At 44.2% G+C, this 10,813-nt stretch overlaps 1 protein-coding gene across 3 annotated transcripts; it reads left to right on the forward strand.

The window, feature by feature from the left end:
* The first annotated feature begins 3,298 nt into the window (after positions 1-3,298).
* On the forward strand, positions 3,299-10,363 carry LOC123445478 (crossover junction endonuclease MUS81-like). 3 transcript variants are annotated; one of them, XM_045122462.1, is made up of 15 exons: positions 3,301-3,589; positions 4,495-4,592; positions 4,755-4,833; positions 4,966-5,052; positions 5,145-5,261; positions 6,300-6,460; positions 6,559-6,606; positions 6,713-6,783; positions 6,862-6,968; positions 7,617-7,677; positions 8,031-8,189; positions 8,999-9,078; positions 9,237-9,471; positions 9,553-9,719; positions 9,832-10,363. In XM_045122462.1, the coding sequence occupies exons 1-15, from the start codon at positions 3,378-3,380 to the stop codon at positions 9,863-9,865; spliced, it is 1,716 nt and encodes a 571-aa protein (XP_044978397.1). In that variant the 5' UTR covers positions 3,301-3,377; the 3' UTR covers positions 9,866-10,363. The 3 variants fall into 3 exon arrangements, with proteins under 3 accessions (XP_044978399.1, XP_044978397.1, XP_044978398.1); XM_045122463.1 differs by having other exon boundaries at positions 3,309-3,589; positions 9,553-9,639; XM_045122464.1 differs by lacking the exon at positions 8,031-8,189 and having other exon boundaries at positions 3,299-3,589.
* The last annotated feature ends 450 nt before the right edge of the window (positions 10,364-10,813 follow it).

The following is a 10,813-nucleotide window of genomic DNA, read 5'->3' on the forward strand; positions in this document are numbered from 1 at the left end:
CGAGGACCATGCGACGAGGTCGAAGTGTTGGGAAACGTAGCATAAATTCAAAAAATTTCCTACGCATGTTCAGATCTTCCTATGGAGAGACCAGCAACGAGTGAGGGGTAAGAGCATCTTCATACCTTTGAAGATCGCTAAGCGGAAGCGTTTGCTAGAACGCGGTTGATGAAGTCGTACTCGCGGTGATTCCGATCTAGTGCCGAACAACGGCACCTCCGCGTTCAACACACGTGCAGCCCGGTGACGTCTCCCGCACCTTGATCCAGCAAGGAGGAGGGAGAGGTTGAGGAAGAAGACCAGCAACACGACGGCGTGGTGTTGGTGGAGAGACGAGGTCTCCCGGCAAGGCTTCGCCAAAGCGCCGGCAGAGAGGAGGAGGGAGAGAAGCAGGGCTGCGAGAGAGAGATTAAACCGTGTCTCAAACAGCCCCGGACCTCATCTATATATAGGGGGAGAGGGAGGGGGCGCAGCCCTTAGGGTTCCCACCCCTAAGGGGTGCGGCAGCCCTCAGATGGGGAAGGGGTGGCGGCCAGGGCAAGGGGGAGGGGTGGCGCACCCCTCTGGTGGGCCTAAGGCCCACCTGAGTTAGGGTTCTCCCCCTCTTTTTCTTTCCCCTGCGCCATGGGCTGAGTGGGGAGGCGCACCAGCCCAACTAGGGGCTGGTTCCCACCCCCACTTAGCCCATCTTACCTCTTGGGGTCGCAGCCCTCCTTCGGTGGTCCCGGTGGTCCGGTACGTTACCGGTGATGCCCGAAACACTTCCGGTGTCCGAAACCATCCGTCCTATATATCAATCTTTACCTCCGGACCATTCCGGAGCTCCTCGTGATGTCCGGGATCTCATCCGGGACTCCGAACAACTTTCGGTAATCTCGTATAACAATTCCCTATAACCCTAGCGTCATCGAACCTTAAGTGTGTAGACCCTACGGGTTCGGGAGACAGGCAGACATGACCGAGACACCTCTCTGGCCAATAACCATCAGCGGGGTCTGGATACCCATGGTGGCTCCCACTAGCTCCACGATGATCTCATCGGATGAACCACGATGTCAAGGATTCAATCAATCCCGTATACGATTCCCTTTGTCTGTCGGTATAGAACTTGCCCGAGATTCGATCGTCGGTATACCTATACCTTGTTCAATCTCGTTACCGGTAAGTCTCTTTACTCGTTCCGTAGCACGTCATCGTGTGACTAACTCCTTAGTCACATTGAGCTCATGATGATGTTCTACCGAGTGGGCCCAGAGATACCTCTCCGTCACACGGAGTGACAAATCCCGATCTCGATTCGTGCCAACCCAACAGACACTTTCGGAGGTACCCGCAGTGCACCTTTATAGTCACCCAGTTACGTTGTGACGTTTGATACACCCAAAGCACTCCTACGGTATCCGGGAGTTGCACGATCTCACGGTCGAAGGAAAAGATACTTGACATTAGAAAAGCATTAGCATACGAACAATACGATCTAGTGCTAGGCTTAGGATTGGGTCTTGTCCACCACATCATTCTCCCAATGATTTGATCCAGTTATCAATGACATCCAATGTCCATGATCAGGAAATCATGATCATCTATTGACTAACGAGCTAGCTAACTAGAGGCTTACTAGGGACACATTGTGATCTATTCATTCACACTTGTATTACTGTTTCCTGTTAATACAATTATAGCATGAACGATAGACGATTATCATGAACAAGGAAATATGATAATAACCATTTTATTATTGCCTCTAGGGCATATTTCCAACAGTCTCCCACTTGCATTAGAGACAATAATCTAGTTACATTGTGATGTATCGAACACCCATAGCATTATGGTGCTGATCATGTTTTGCTCGTGGAAGAGGTTTAGTCAACGGGTCTGCAATATTTAGATCCGTGTGTACTTTACAAATATCTATTACTCCACTCTGGACATGGTCCTGGATGGAGTTGTAGCGACGCTTGATGTGCTTCGTCTTCCGGTGAAACCTGGGCTCCTTGGCTATGGCAATGGCTCCAGTGTTATCACAGAAGAGTGTCATAGGACCCGACGCGCTTGGAACCACTCCAAGGTCGGTGATGAGCTCCTTCATCCAAATTCCTTCATGAGCTGCTTCTGAAGCAGCTATGTACTCCGCTTCACATGTAGATGCTGCCACGACTTCTTGCTTGCTGCTGCACCAGCTCACTGCCCTACCATTCAACACATATACGTATCCGGTTTGTGACTTAGAGTCATCCGGATCTGTGTCGAAGCTAGCATCGACGTAACCCTTTAAAATAAGACTGCACGTCAAATCTCGACCCGATCAGAGAAAGTTTTACGCACGCTTTAAAAACAGGGTTTGACGGTGCCGCGGGCGCGTGCGGTCGGACTCAAAACGGACGACGACGAGAACCGGCAACTACTAACGAATGCAAGTTTTGAAAACTGGCGGCAACGGAGATGCCGATGCAATGCGGATGATGCGCATGATGCGATGATGATGCGGCAAATAAAAATACCCACACGACGAAAACGGCAAGAAAAGGGAATCTTCTGGAACGTCGGCATCGGGCTGTCACAACTCTCCTACACTACAAGAGGATCTCGACTTGAGTGTTCCTCTCGATACAGGCAGGGGCGGAGCTGCATGCAGCTACCCAGTTGCACGGGCAACAGGGTCAAGTTGTGTTTTACTGTTAGTTTAACACTTGAATCAAGCGTGTGCATGAACGCATCAGGATAAACTAGCAACGGTGCAACACGGTTGAATCATATGCAGCTCTGCCCTGGATACAGGTCCGGAGGTGCTTTAATCTTGGTGCTATGCTGGCCCAACAGTGAATGCGGGTAGCCAAACGGATCATTTTTTTCCTTTCCGCGCGGGCCTGATTGGGGTATATGTGACCAATCAAACACGTCCATAATGTTGGATCCATTCCTTTTGATTTGTCACTTTGTCCATCATGATTCTTGAAAAGAGACATTGATAATAATTCACCTTGGGATAATTTATTTGTGAAAATGTATGTCTATTTAAATGGCACAGGTTGGTTTGGGGCATTTCATAAACCGGTTTACGTTTCAACATGGGGCAGTCAGTCCGCAGACGAAGAGCTTCTATGTAGCTTTGCGCGGTCTCGTCCCATCATGACCGCGTCGGCATTTTTTTCTATTCACCTGTCGCAGAATTAACTCTCGACGGTAAAAGTAAAAAATCAGTGAATCGCAAAGCCAAAACTTCCAATTCCAATTCCAAACCCAATAATGGCGGGCTCCTCCTCCTCCCCCCTACTCCCAAACCCCAAACCCTAACCCCCTCCCCAATCCCCACCCCCACAGCCACAGCCCTCCCTCCAACCCCACATTCCCGCGCGCGCCCCCAACGCTCGACGCGGATGGCGCCGTCGGTGCCGAAGAAGAAGCGCAAGGTGAGCCTCCCGGAGAACGAGGAGGCCGCGGCCAGGATCTTCGAGAAGCACCGCTCCATGGCGGCGCAGCAGCCGGGCGGCCTCCCGGACCACCAGGCCCGCGCGCTCTCCGCCGCCTACGCCGGCGTCTGCTCCGCCAAGGAGCCCGTCCGGACCCCCGCCGACCTGGCCCGTCTCAAGTGCGCATCTCCCTCAAACCCGTTTCCGTCCACGCCCGTTGCGACGACGCCAGCTAGGTTTTGGTCGATTTCGGGCGGGTCGCGCGATTTGGATCGGGACGGCATTGTCGCCCTCCCGTGCCCCTCTAATCAGACGCTGAGTCGGGGAGGCTTATTGTTACGGTGTGTGTAACATTGCTGCTCGAACACGAGTGGATCGGTTTATGATTCGGGCGCGTTAGTAGCTCTGAGATCTTAGATTTTTTTGGTTGGTGTGATGTGCCTTGGGCCTTAGGGGAGTTTTACTTGTGCTGAATTGATCTGAGCATGCATTCGGTTTGTGTAGCTGTGGAATTATAAGTGTCAGTCCCCATATGTTTGTATGCTCTGCTGCATCCATTGATTCGTTCATAGTCAAGTGTACCATTGGTTCAGGCCATAGTCAAGCATAGTTGCAGGAGTGGGGGAAGAACAGCAAATGTATCTGAAGAGGAGGAAGGAGAGAAAGAACACCCAAAATGCAGACTAGGGAAAATAAGCTCTGCTGCATCCATCGATTTGCTGCTGGTGTATGCTGAAATCGATTTGGGTCATGACCTTTTTATTATCCGGCGAAATGTATTCATATCACGTTTAGGTTTGCCAGTCAACTTCAGATTTGCCTGCAAGTACATAACCTGAGAAGTGCTGTAACAGTATACCAGTATGACTTTAGTTTTGATGCATATAGAACTCTGTACCTTTCGTTTTTCTTTTCTGTGTTGAGTCGAGAGGTGGAAATCGCATATACAAGATTAATGTGTGGAATGTATCTACTACCAAATGTTATTTTCTACATTGAGTTGCATCAGTTTTTCAGAAACTTTACATTTTCTGAATTAGTTTGATCATTGTTGTTGCTTCTTCGGTTCTATTATTTTTGTCAGGGGCGTTGGAGATTGGGTTGTTGACGTCATGAGAGACTCCTTTCCAGGGTCCAGCCTTGATTTGTCTCCTCCGACAAGCAATACACCAGGAGATACGGGTAATAGTTTCCATGATTGCTCAAGTGTCCTCTGGAATTTTTTATTCCTTTTTCATCATCAGGCTGATAATTCTTCTTCCTCTTCAATTTTCTCAACAGTCAGTTTAATGAAACATGTTTTATTCATTATTATATCTTAAAGGGTACTGTCCTCTTATACAGGAAAGAAAGGAAAGCGAAACAAACCCTATGTGCCACAGCTGAATTCAGCTGCTTACGCAATAGTGATCACACTCTACAGGTATGATTTTCTTGGGGGTCTAAATTTTATTATTCACCTGACAGTAGTAGTAGTGACCCTAGGACAAAGAGGAAGTAGGAAAAGTTAACTGAATATTCAAGAGGAGATGCTGACAGTTGATTTCTCCCCTAGGGAAATGATAAGAGGGACGGAGTTTATGAAGAAGCAAGAGCTTATTGATGCCGCTGAAGCCAGTGGTCTGTCGCGAAAGGCAATAGGGTACGGTTTCAGCGATTCAGTAAATCGCATGGTTGCTTATTTCAGCTGATATATTAGTGCATCACTAACTATGTCCGATGTACTATGAGCAGCCCAAACAACTATAGATCAAAACACGGGAATTCTTCTAGTGACTTTTACACTGGATGGAGTTGCATGAAAAACTTGACGGACAAGGATCTCGTTGTGAAAAAGAGTAACCCTGCAAAGTAATGTACTAGGCTCACCCCCCATGTTTATCTTACCTTTTCTATCATTTATTTAAAAGAATTGGATCTTTTAGAGGGATAGACCCCATATGTTTTATTGTCACTTATTATATTGTACAAGTATTATTACTTGTTCCATCACAGACTATTGCTTTATAATGTACTATTGCAGTGCTGCTAGGTATTAATTGTGAGCTTTGCTTAGTCTGATATGGACTCAAACTCAAGGATTGGGGATATCAAAGCTATAAACTATTGCACTTGTATCCCTGAACTTGACTCCTCTCATTAGAGGGTTCATAGGGTTCTCACGTTTTAAGTATGATTGTGTCTGCACTAGTTTATCTGATTCATGCTCCCGCGTATGATTATGTCTGCACTAGTTTATCTGATTCATGCTCCCGCAACACTCACCAGATATACACTTTCACCTGTTTTGCTCTGAGTGCGATGGACGGGATCCCAAAATGTGCCTAACCTCTGATATGCTCCTGCTAATTGGTATATGGGTTCTCTAGTAATTTAACTTGTATCAAGAAACATTTCTACTTGATTTTTTTCCTTTGTTGGTCGGACAAAGTTTGATATAGTGTGGCATTAAGTCATATATATGCTAGCAGAGAAACAACATCTGATAGTTTGCTATTTGATGCTTGTATGCACTTTAGGTAATATAATATTCTCTAATCATTTGAGCAAATGAAGAAAATATATCTTTAAAGATACAGCACTCATGTGGCATATCATCAAATTTCTATTGATGGAGTAGAAGCAGGCATGTCTGATTCCATAGCTCCTTTGAACTTATTGGATCCACAATATGAACCTGAAACACATTTATAACAATCTTGCACATGCGGCCATTTTGGTCCTACAGCTATCTCCCTCTCTTTTATTTCCTTCCACCCCGAGTGCAAGCAGAAGTTTGGCCTGTTCAGTTTACGTTTCTTGTTTCTAGCTGGGACTTTATTTGCCGAACACACATTCTCTTGAGATACCAAGCATAAACTTGCGTCTTACTGTATGAGTTTATTTTAGGTATTACCTAACAGAAAAAGGCAAAGAGACTGCTCGCATTTGTCTCGCAAAATCTGGATTAGACGATCCTGCAGGACCTTTAATGGCAACCGGTCATCCTGAAAGTGTTATGCTCAGTGATTCAGATTCTGATGAACAAGAAGGCAGCAGTCCCGTGATAGGTATTAGTAAAGTTTTCAGTTCATGCAGTATGAGTTTCCGCATAACTGAACATTGTACCCCTGCAGCTCTATCATTAATTTCATTTACTCAATTGCAGGTTCTGAGAATTTTTCTGAAATGAGTGGACTTCCAAACTCGAAAGCAGGCAATTCCAGTTCCTTCCCTACCATTATGCTTTCTTTGCAGATAATATTATATTCATAAGCAAAATATTACTTTACTGATATTCTTAGTTGATGCCCTTTTTTCAGACAATGGCCGTGCTACTAATTCTCCTCTTTCATCTCGGGGAATGTTCGGACAGCAATCATTTAGTGCAATGGTACACTTGAGTTCCCTTTGAGTACCCATTTTCTTTTTCAAATGGAACATAACACAATACTTTCTTTTCCATCGTCAGGGTTCTGCTGAAAACTCTCTACTAGCTATGCCACCTCGTCAATATGATGAAAGTTTTCTGGATACTTATGAAGTGGTGCTGATATTGGATGATCGAGATACTTTTGGGTCTGTGTGATCATACCTTACTCATGAGTTATTGTATATTTTAGCTCTATGTGATCTTTAAGTAGGAATGAAAGCAAATAAGAATTAAATGCCCCCACCCTGTCCCTTAAAAAAAACTCTTTAGGATGGTAAGCCACTGAGGATTGGGAGTATGCGTACCTGTTCTTGCTTGTCCACGATTCGCACGGGCATTCCTTTCTTCATGTTTAGTACTCCCTCCGTCCCAAAATTCTTGTCTTAGTTTTGTCTAGAAATGGATGTATCTAAATACTAAAATGTGACTAGATACATTAATATCTACACAAATCTAAGACAAGAATTTTGGGACGGAGGGAGTATATTTTTTCCTGTTAAAATAAGGAAGTCAAGGGCTGTCAAGCATTTTATCTACTTACTGCTGGAATTGTGAATTTGCTCACACTTTGAGTCATTTCCTTGTGTTACTTAAACTAAACTTCTGTTTCTGTCAATGTTGTGTGCGTTAACATGTATATAAAGTTTTAGATTCTCTATGTTGTTCAATATCCAAATTATTTTTCAAGGAAACAAATTGATTATTGTTGCACCCAATAGTTTATCACGTTCTATTTAATCATCCATCTATGCATCAGATTTCAGTTCTCTCATGATTTCTTCCGTTTTGTGCAGGCCCCGTGCCAGAAGAAAAGTTGTTGATAACATACACACGCAGTTTGATGTACCTGTAGAGGTTAGTTGAATTGAGAGTGAACTCTTCTTTGTTTAACCCTACTTGCCCTTTCTTTTCTTCTTGTATCTAATTCACCAAAATACACTGCTAAAAGTCATGACTATGCATCAACATGGCACTAAATTAAATGCCCTGTACTGCTGGATTAATTATCTTTTTTTGATTTTTTTGGTTTAATTATCTGATATGTTTGGTTGCTGCCACACTGTCTTGATGATTGCTGACTGCACTTGTTTCTTGCTTGTGCAAGGAGACAGCATAAAACAATCTAACAAAGTTGCTTTGCGTAAACTGATCATATAACGTGCCAGAGAAGATGGTGTTGATCCTTCTGTTCGAACCATGTCATCCAGATTAAACACTTGCCTGTTGGAGATGCTCTTTGGATTGCTCGCCATAAAAAATGTGGCATGGAGTATGTTCTTGATTTCATTGTTGAAAGAAAAAATGTGGATGATTTACTTGGCTCAATTAAAGACAACAGATACAAAGATCAAAAATTAAGACTGAAGGTACCATCTGAACTAGCTTTGACTTTTGTCATAATATTATAAACCGCCCATCTTAACTTTCCCATTCTTCCTTATGCTTTCAATTTCTCAGTGATAGTGGTAAGAAATTTTGTATCATAGATTATCATTTGTTTCTTGCGTTAATCCTGATCAGTAGTTGTGGCAACACAAAACATTGTCTTGATTGTTTTGTTCATGTTGCAAATAAGTTGATGGGCATAGTCATTAGCCTGTTTGGCGGGACAGGTATGGAGGCATCTCTAAACAGTTAGATAAAGAACTACTCCCTCCATCCCATTGCAAAAACGTCTTACACTATGTGACGGAGGGAGTACTTTTTTTATGAAGAGCAGCAGCGCGTCAGGATATATGTGCTTTTTTTAGATGAAGAACTTTGTGTAAGTTGTATCGGATATCTTGTTTATTTTAGATTTCAATTGGGTTCCAGACATGCTGAGTACGACGGGGAATGTTTCACTACAGCGTGCTGAGTGTGTCTTTTGACCAGCCATGTTTTATGCCCGCATGCTTATCCCCTGTGATTTGATGTTGCTTGATTCTAATCTTAGCTGAGGAGCCTTTTCTTATTCTTCGTTATCATTAATTCAAAATTATAGCCCATATTTGGGTATGAGATGATGAAGGACGATGTTTTTAGCAGATATAAGCTTTAACCTGTAGATTGTGCAGCTCTTCCCAAAGAAACTGTATTTCTTGTCCATAAGCTTGAGCCTGTAGGTTATCCTAGCAGTATTTGTTATTTTATCAACAATACAATGTGATACTTCCATTTGTTTGACCCTTTGCAGAAATGCGGGCTAAGGAAGCTTATATATCTAGTTGAAGGGGATCCAAACACTGTCGATGGATCAGAGAGCGTTAAAACAGCGTATGTACTCTTCTCATGAAGCTTGGATGATCATGCTAGCCCCTGAATGGCAGTACTTTTTTCTCGTTGTTTAATAGTAATATTAATATTGTTCCCAATGCTTTGAACTTCAGCCGTATGCCCTGTTAACTCCTTCATATATATGCCTTTTATTTCAGCTGCTTCACTACTGAGGTTCTTGAAGGATTTGATGTCCAGAGAACCACTGGGTATGCTGACACTGAAAAGAAGTACGGCCACCTCACGGGCTCTATAATTGATTACTACAGCAGAAACTTCTCTGCTGGTGCTGGCACCTCTCGACTTTGCCTGACCTACGTCGAGTTTGTGAAGAGGTGTTCTGATCTTAAGAAGGTCACTGTGAGCGATATATTCACCCTCCAGCTTATGCAGGTAACTGGGCACCTTCACCAAAGTTTGGCGGGTAGTCCATTTCATGCCGTAATTTGCTCATTTGTTGTGCATGTAAATCAGGTGCCACAAGTGACTGAAGAAGCTGCTCTTGCCGTGACGAGTCTCTACCCCACTCTCCTCTCACTTGCTAGAGCATACACCATGCTTGTGAGTCGTCTTTTCCTTTCAACTTATACAATGTTCTTTTCATGTGAAGCACAGGATCATACTTGGAATTCCGACCAAATGTGAGCAATGCATGTCCCATGTCATCGGCTGCTCCTCGTACAATTAACGTCTCACACAGAATAATTTACACCATCTCTTTAGAAGTGAAAGCTTATCCTTGTAACTTTGAAGGATGGCGATAGGCGCGCCCAGGAGGAGATGCTGAAGAAGAAGAGCGGCATGGTCAATGCGGGGGCCAGCAAGAACATCTTCAAGCTCATCTGGGCCGAAGGATGAAGTCCCCGTACGGTACCTAGCTAGTTTCAACCTTGACATGGCTTAACCGGTCGGTCTTTTGGTCACCGTCATGATGATTTCAGCAGACCACCAACGCCAATGCAATACCGACTCTCGAGTTTTGGATGGTGAGAAGCAGGAGGGATCCTTTTTTTGTGCTCTGCCTGCTGCCTTGCAAAACTGAAAGTCTCGGAACATGTAATTACCTCCTAGAAAACCCCTTAGACCTTGTTTGGTGCGCAGGGTTTGGGGAGGTTTCTAGGGGATTATCCCCGAGTGGGTCAGAAACCCCACGATTCCCTGCATGTTCATTTGGCGGACAGGGTTTGTGGAAGAGAGGGATTCACCAAATCCCCTAGAATCCCCACGGGCTTGAAAACCACTTATGCCAAAAAAGGCCTTAGCGTAGCATCGCTCCTTGTTTAAATTACTACTAGTATTATGTTCTACTCCCTTCGTTCCTAAATATAAGTCTTTTAAGAGGTTTCACTAAAAGGACTACATACGGATGTATATAGACATGCTTTAGAGTATAGATTCATTCATTTTGCTTCGTATGTAGCCCTCTAGTGAAATCTCTAAAAAGACTTATATTTAGGAACGGATGGAGTATATGCCGCACATTATGGAATCGTCGTGTTAGTCTAGTGCATTAGGGCTTCATGTATGTATGTATATATAGTATTGCTAGCTATTGAGTTCTGAATGTGTCGCTTTGATCACGCGTTTGACTTGTGTCACGCGTTGGCCTTTGCCTTCACGGAAGCAGACAGGGCAGGTGTGGGAATTCAGCCTCGCCTGCTGACAAAGTGAGGCTGCGTAGAGTTAAGAGTCCATGGTTTTCCATCCATGTGGTTGATGGAACCTGAAAAGCGTT

This window comes from Hordeum vulgare, chromosome 3H (genome assembly GCF_904849725.1).
Source record: "Hordeum vulgare subsp. vulgare chromosome 3H, MorexV3_pseudomolecules_assembly, whole genome shotgun sequence".
Taxonomy (NCBI): domain Eukaryota; kingdom Viridiplantae; phylum Streptophyta; class Magnoliopsida; order Poales; family Poaceae; genus Hordeum; species Hordeum vulgare.

What these genes read in the sequence shown, in the direction of transcription:
- LOC123445478 (XM_045122462.1), top strand. Translation starts at nt 3,378, where the DNA reads ATGGCGCCGTCGGTGCCGAAGAAGAAGCGCAAGGTGAGCCTCCCGGAG. An exon ending in ACTTCCAAACTCGAAAGCAG is followed by an intron (nt 6,607 to 6,712) that starts GCAATTCCAGTT and finishes CCCTTTTTTCAG; the next exon opens with ACAATGGCCGTGCTACTAAT. An exon ending in AGTTTGATGTACCTGTAGAG is followed by an intron (nt 7,678 to 8,030) that starts GTTAGTTGAATT and finishes CATGTCATCCAG; the next exon opens with ATTAAACACTTGCCTGTTGG.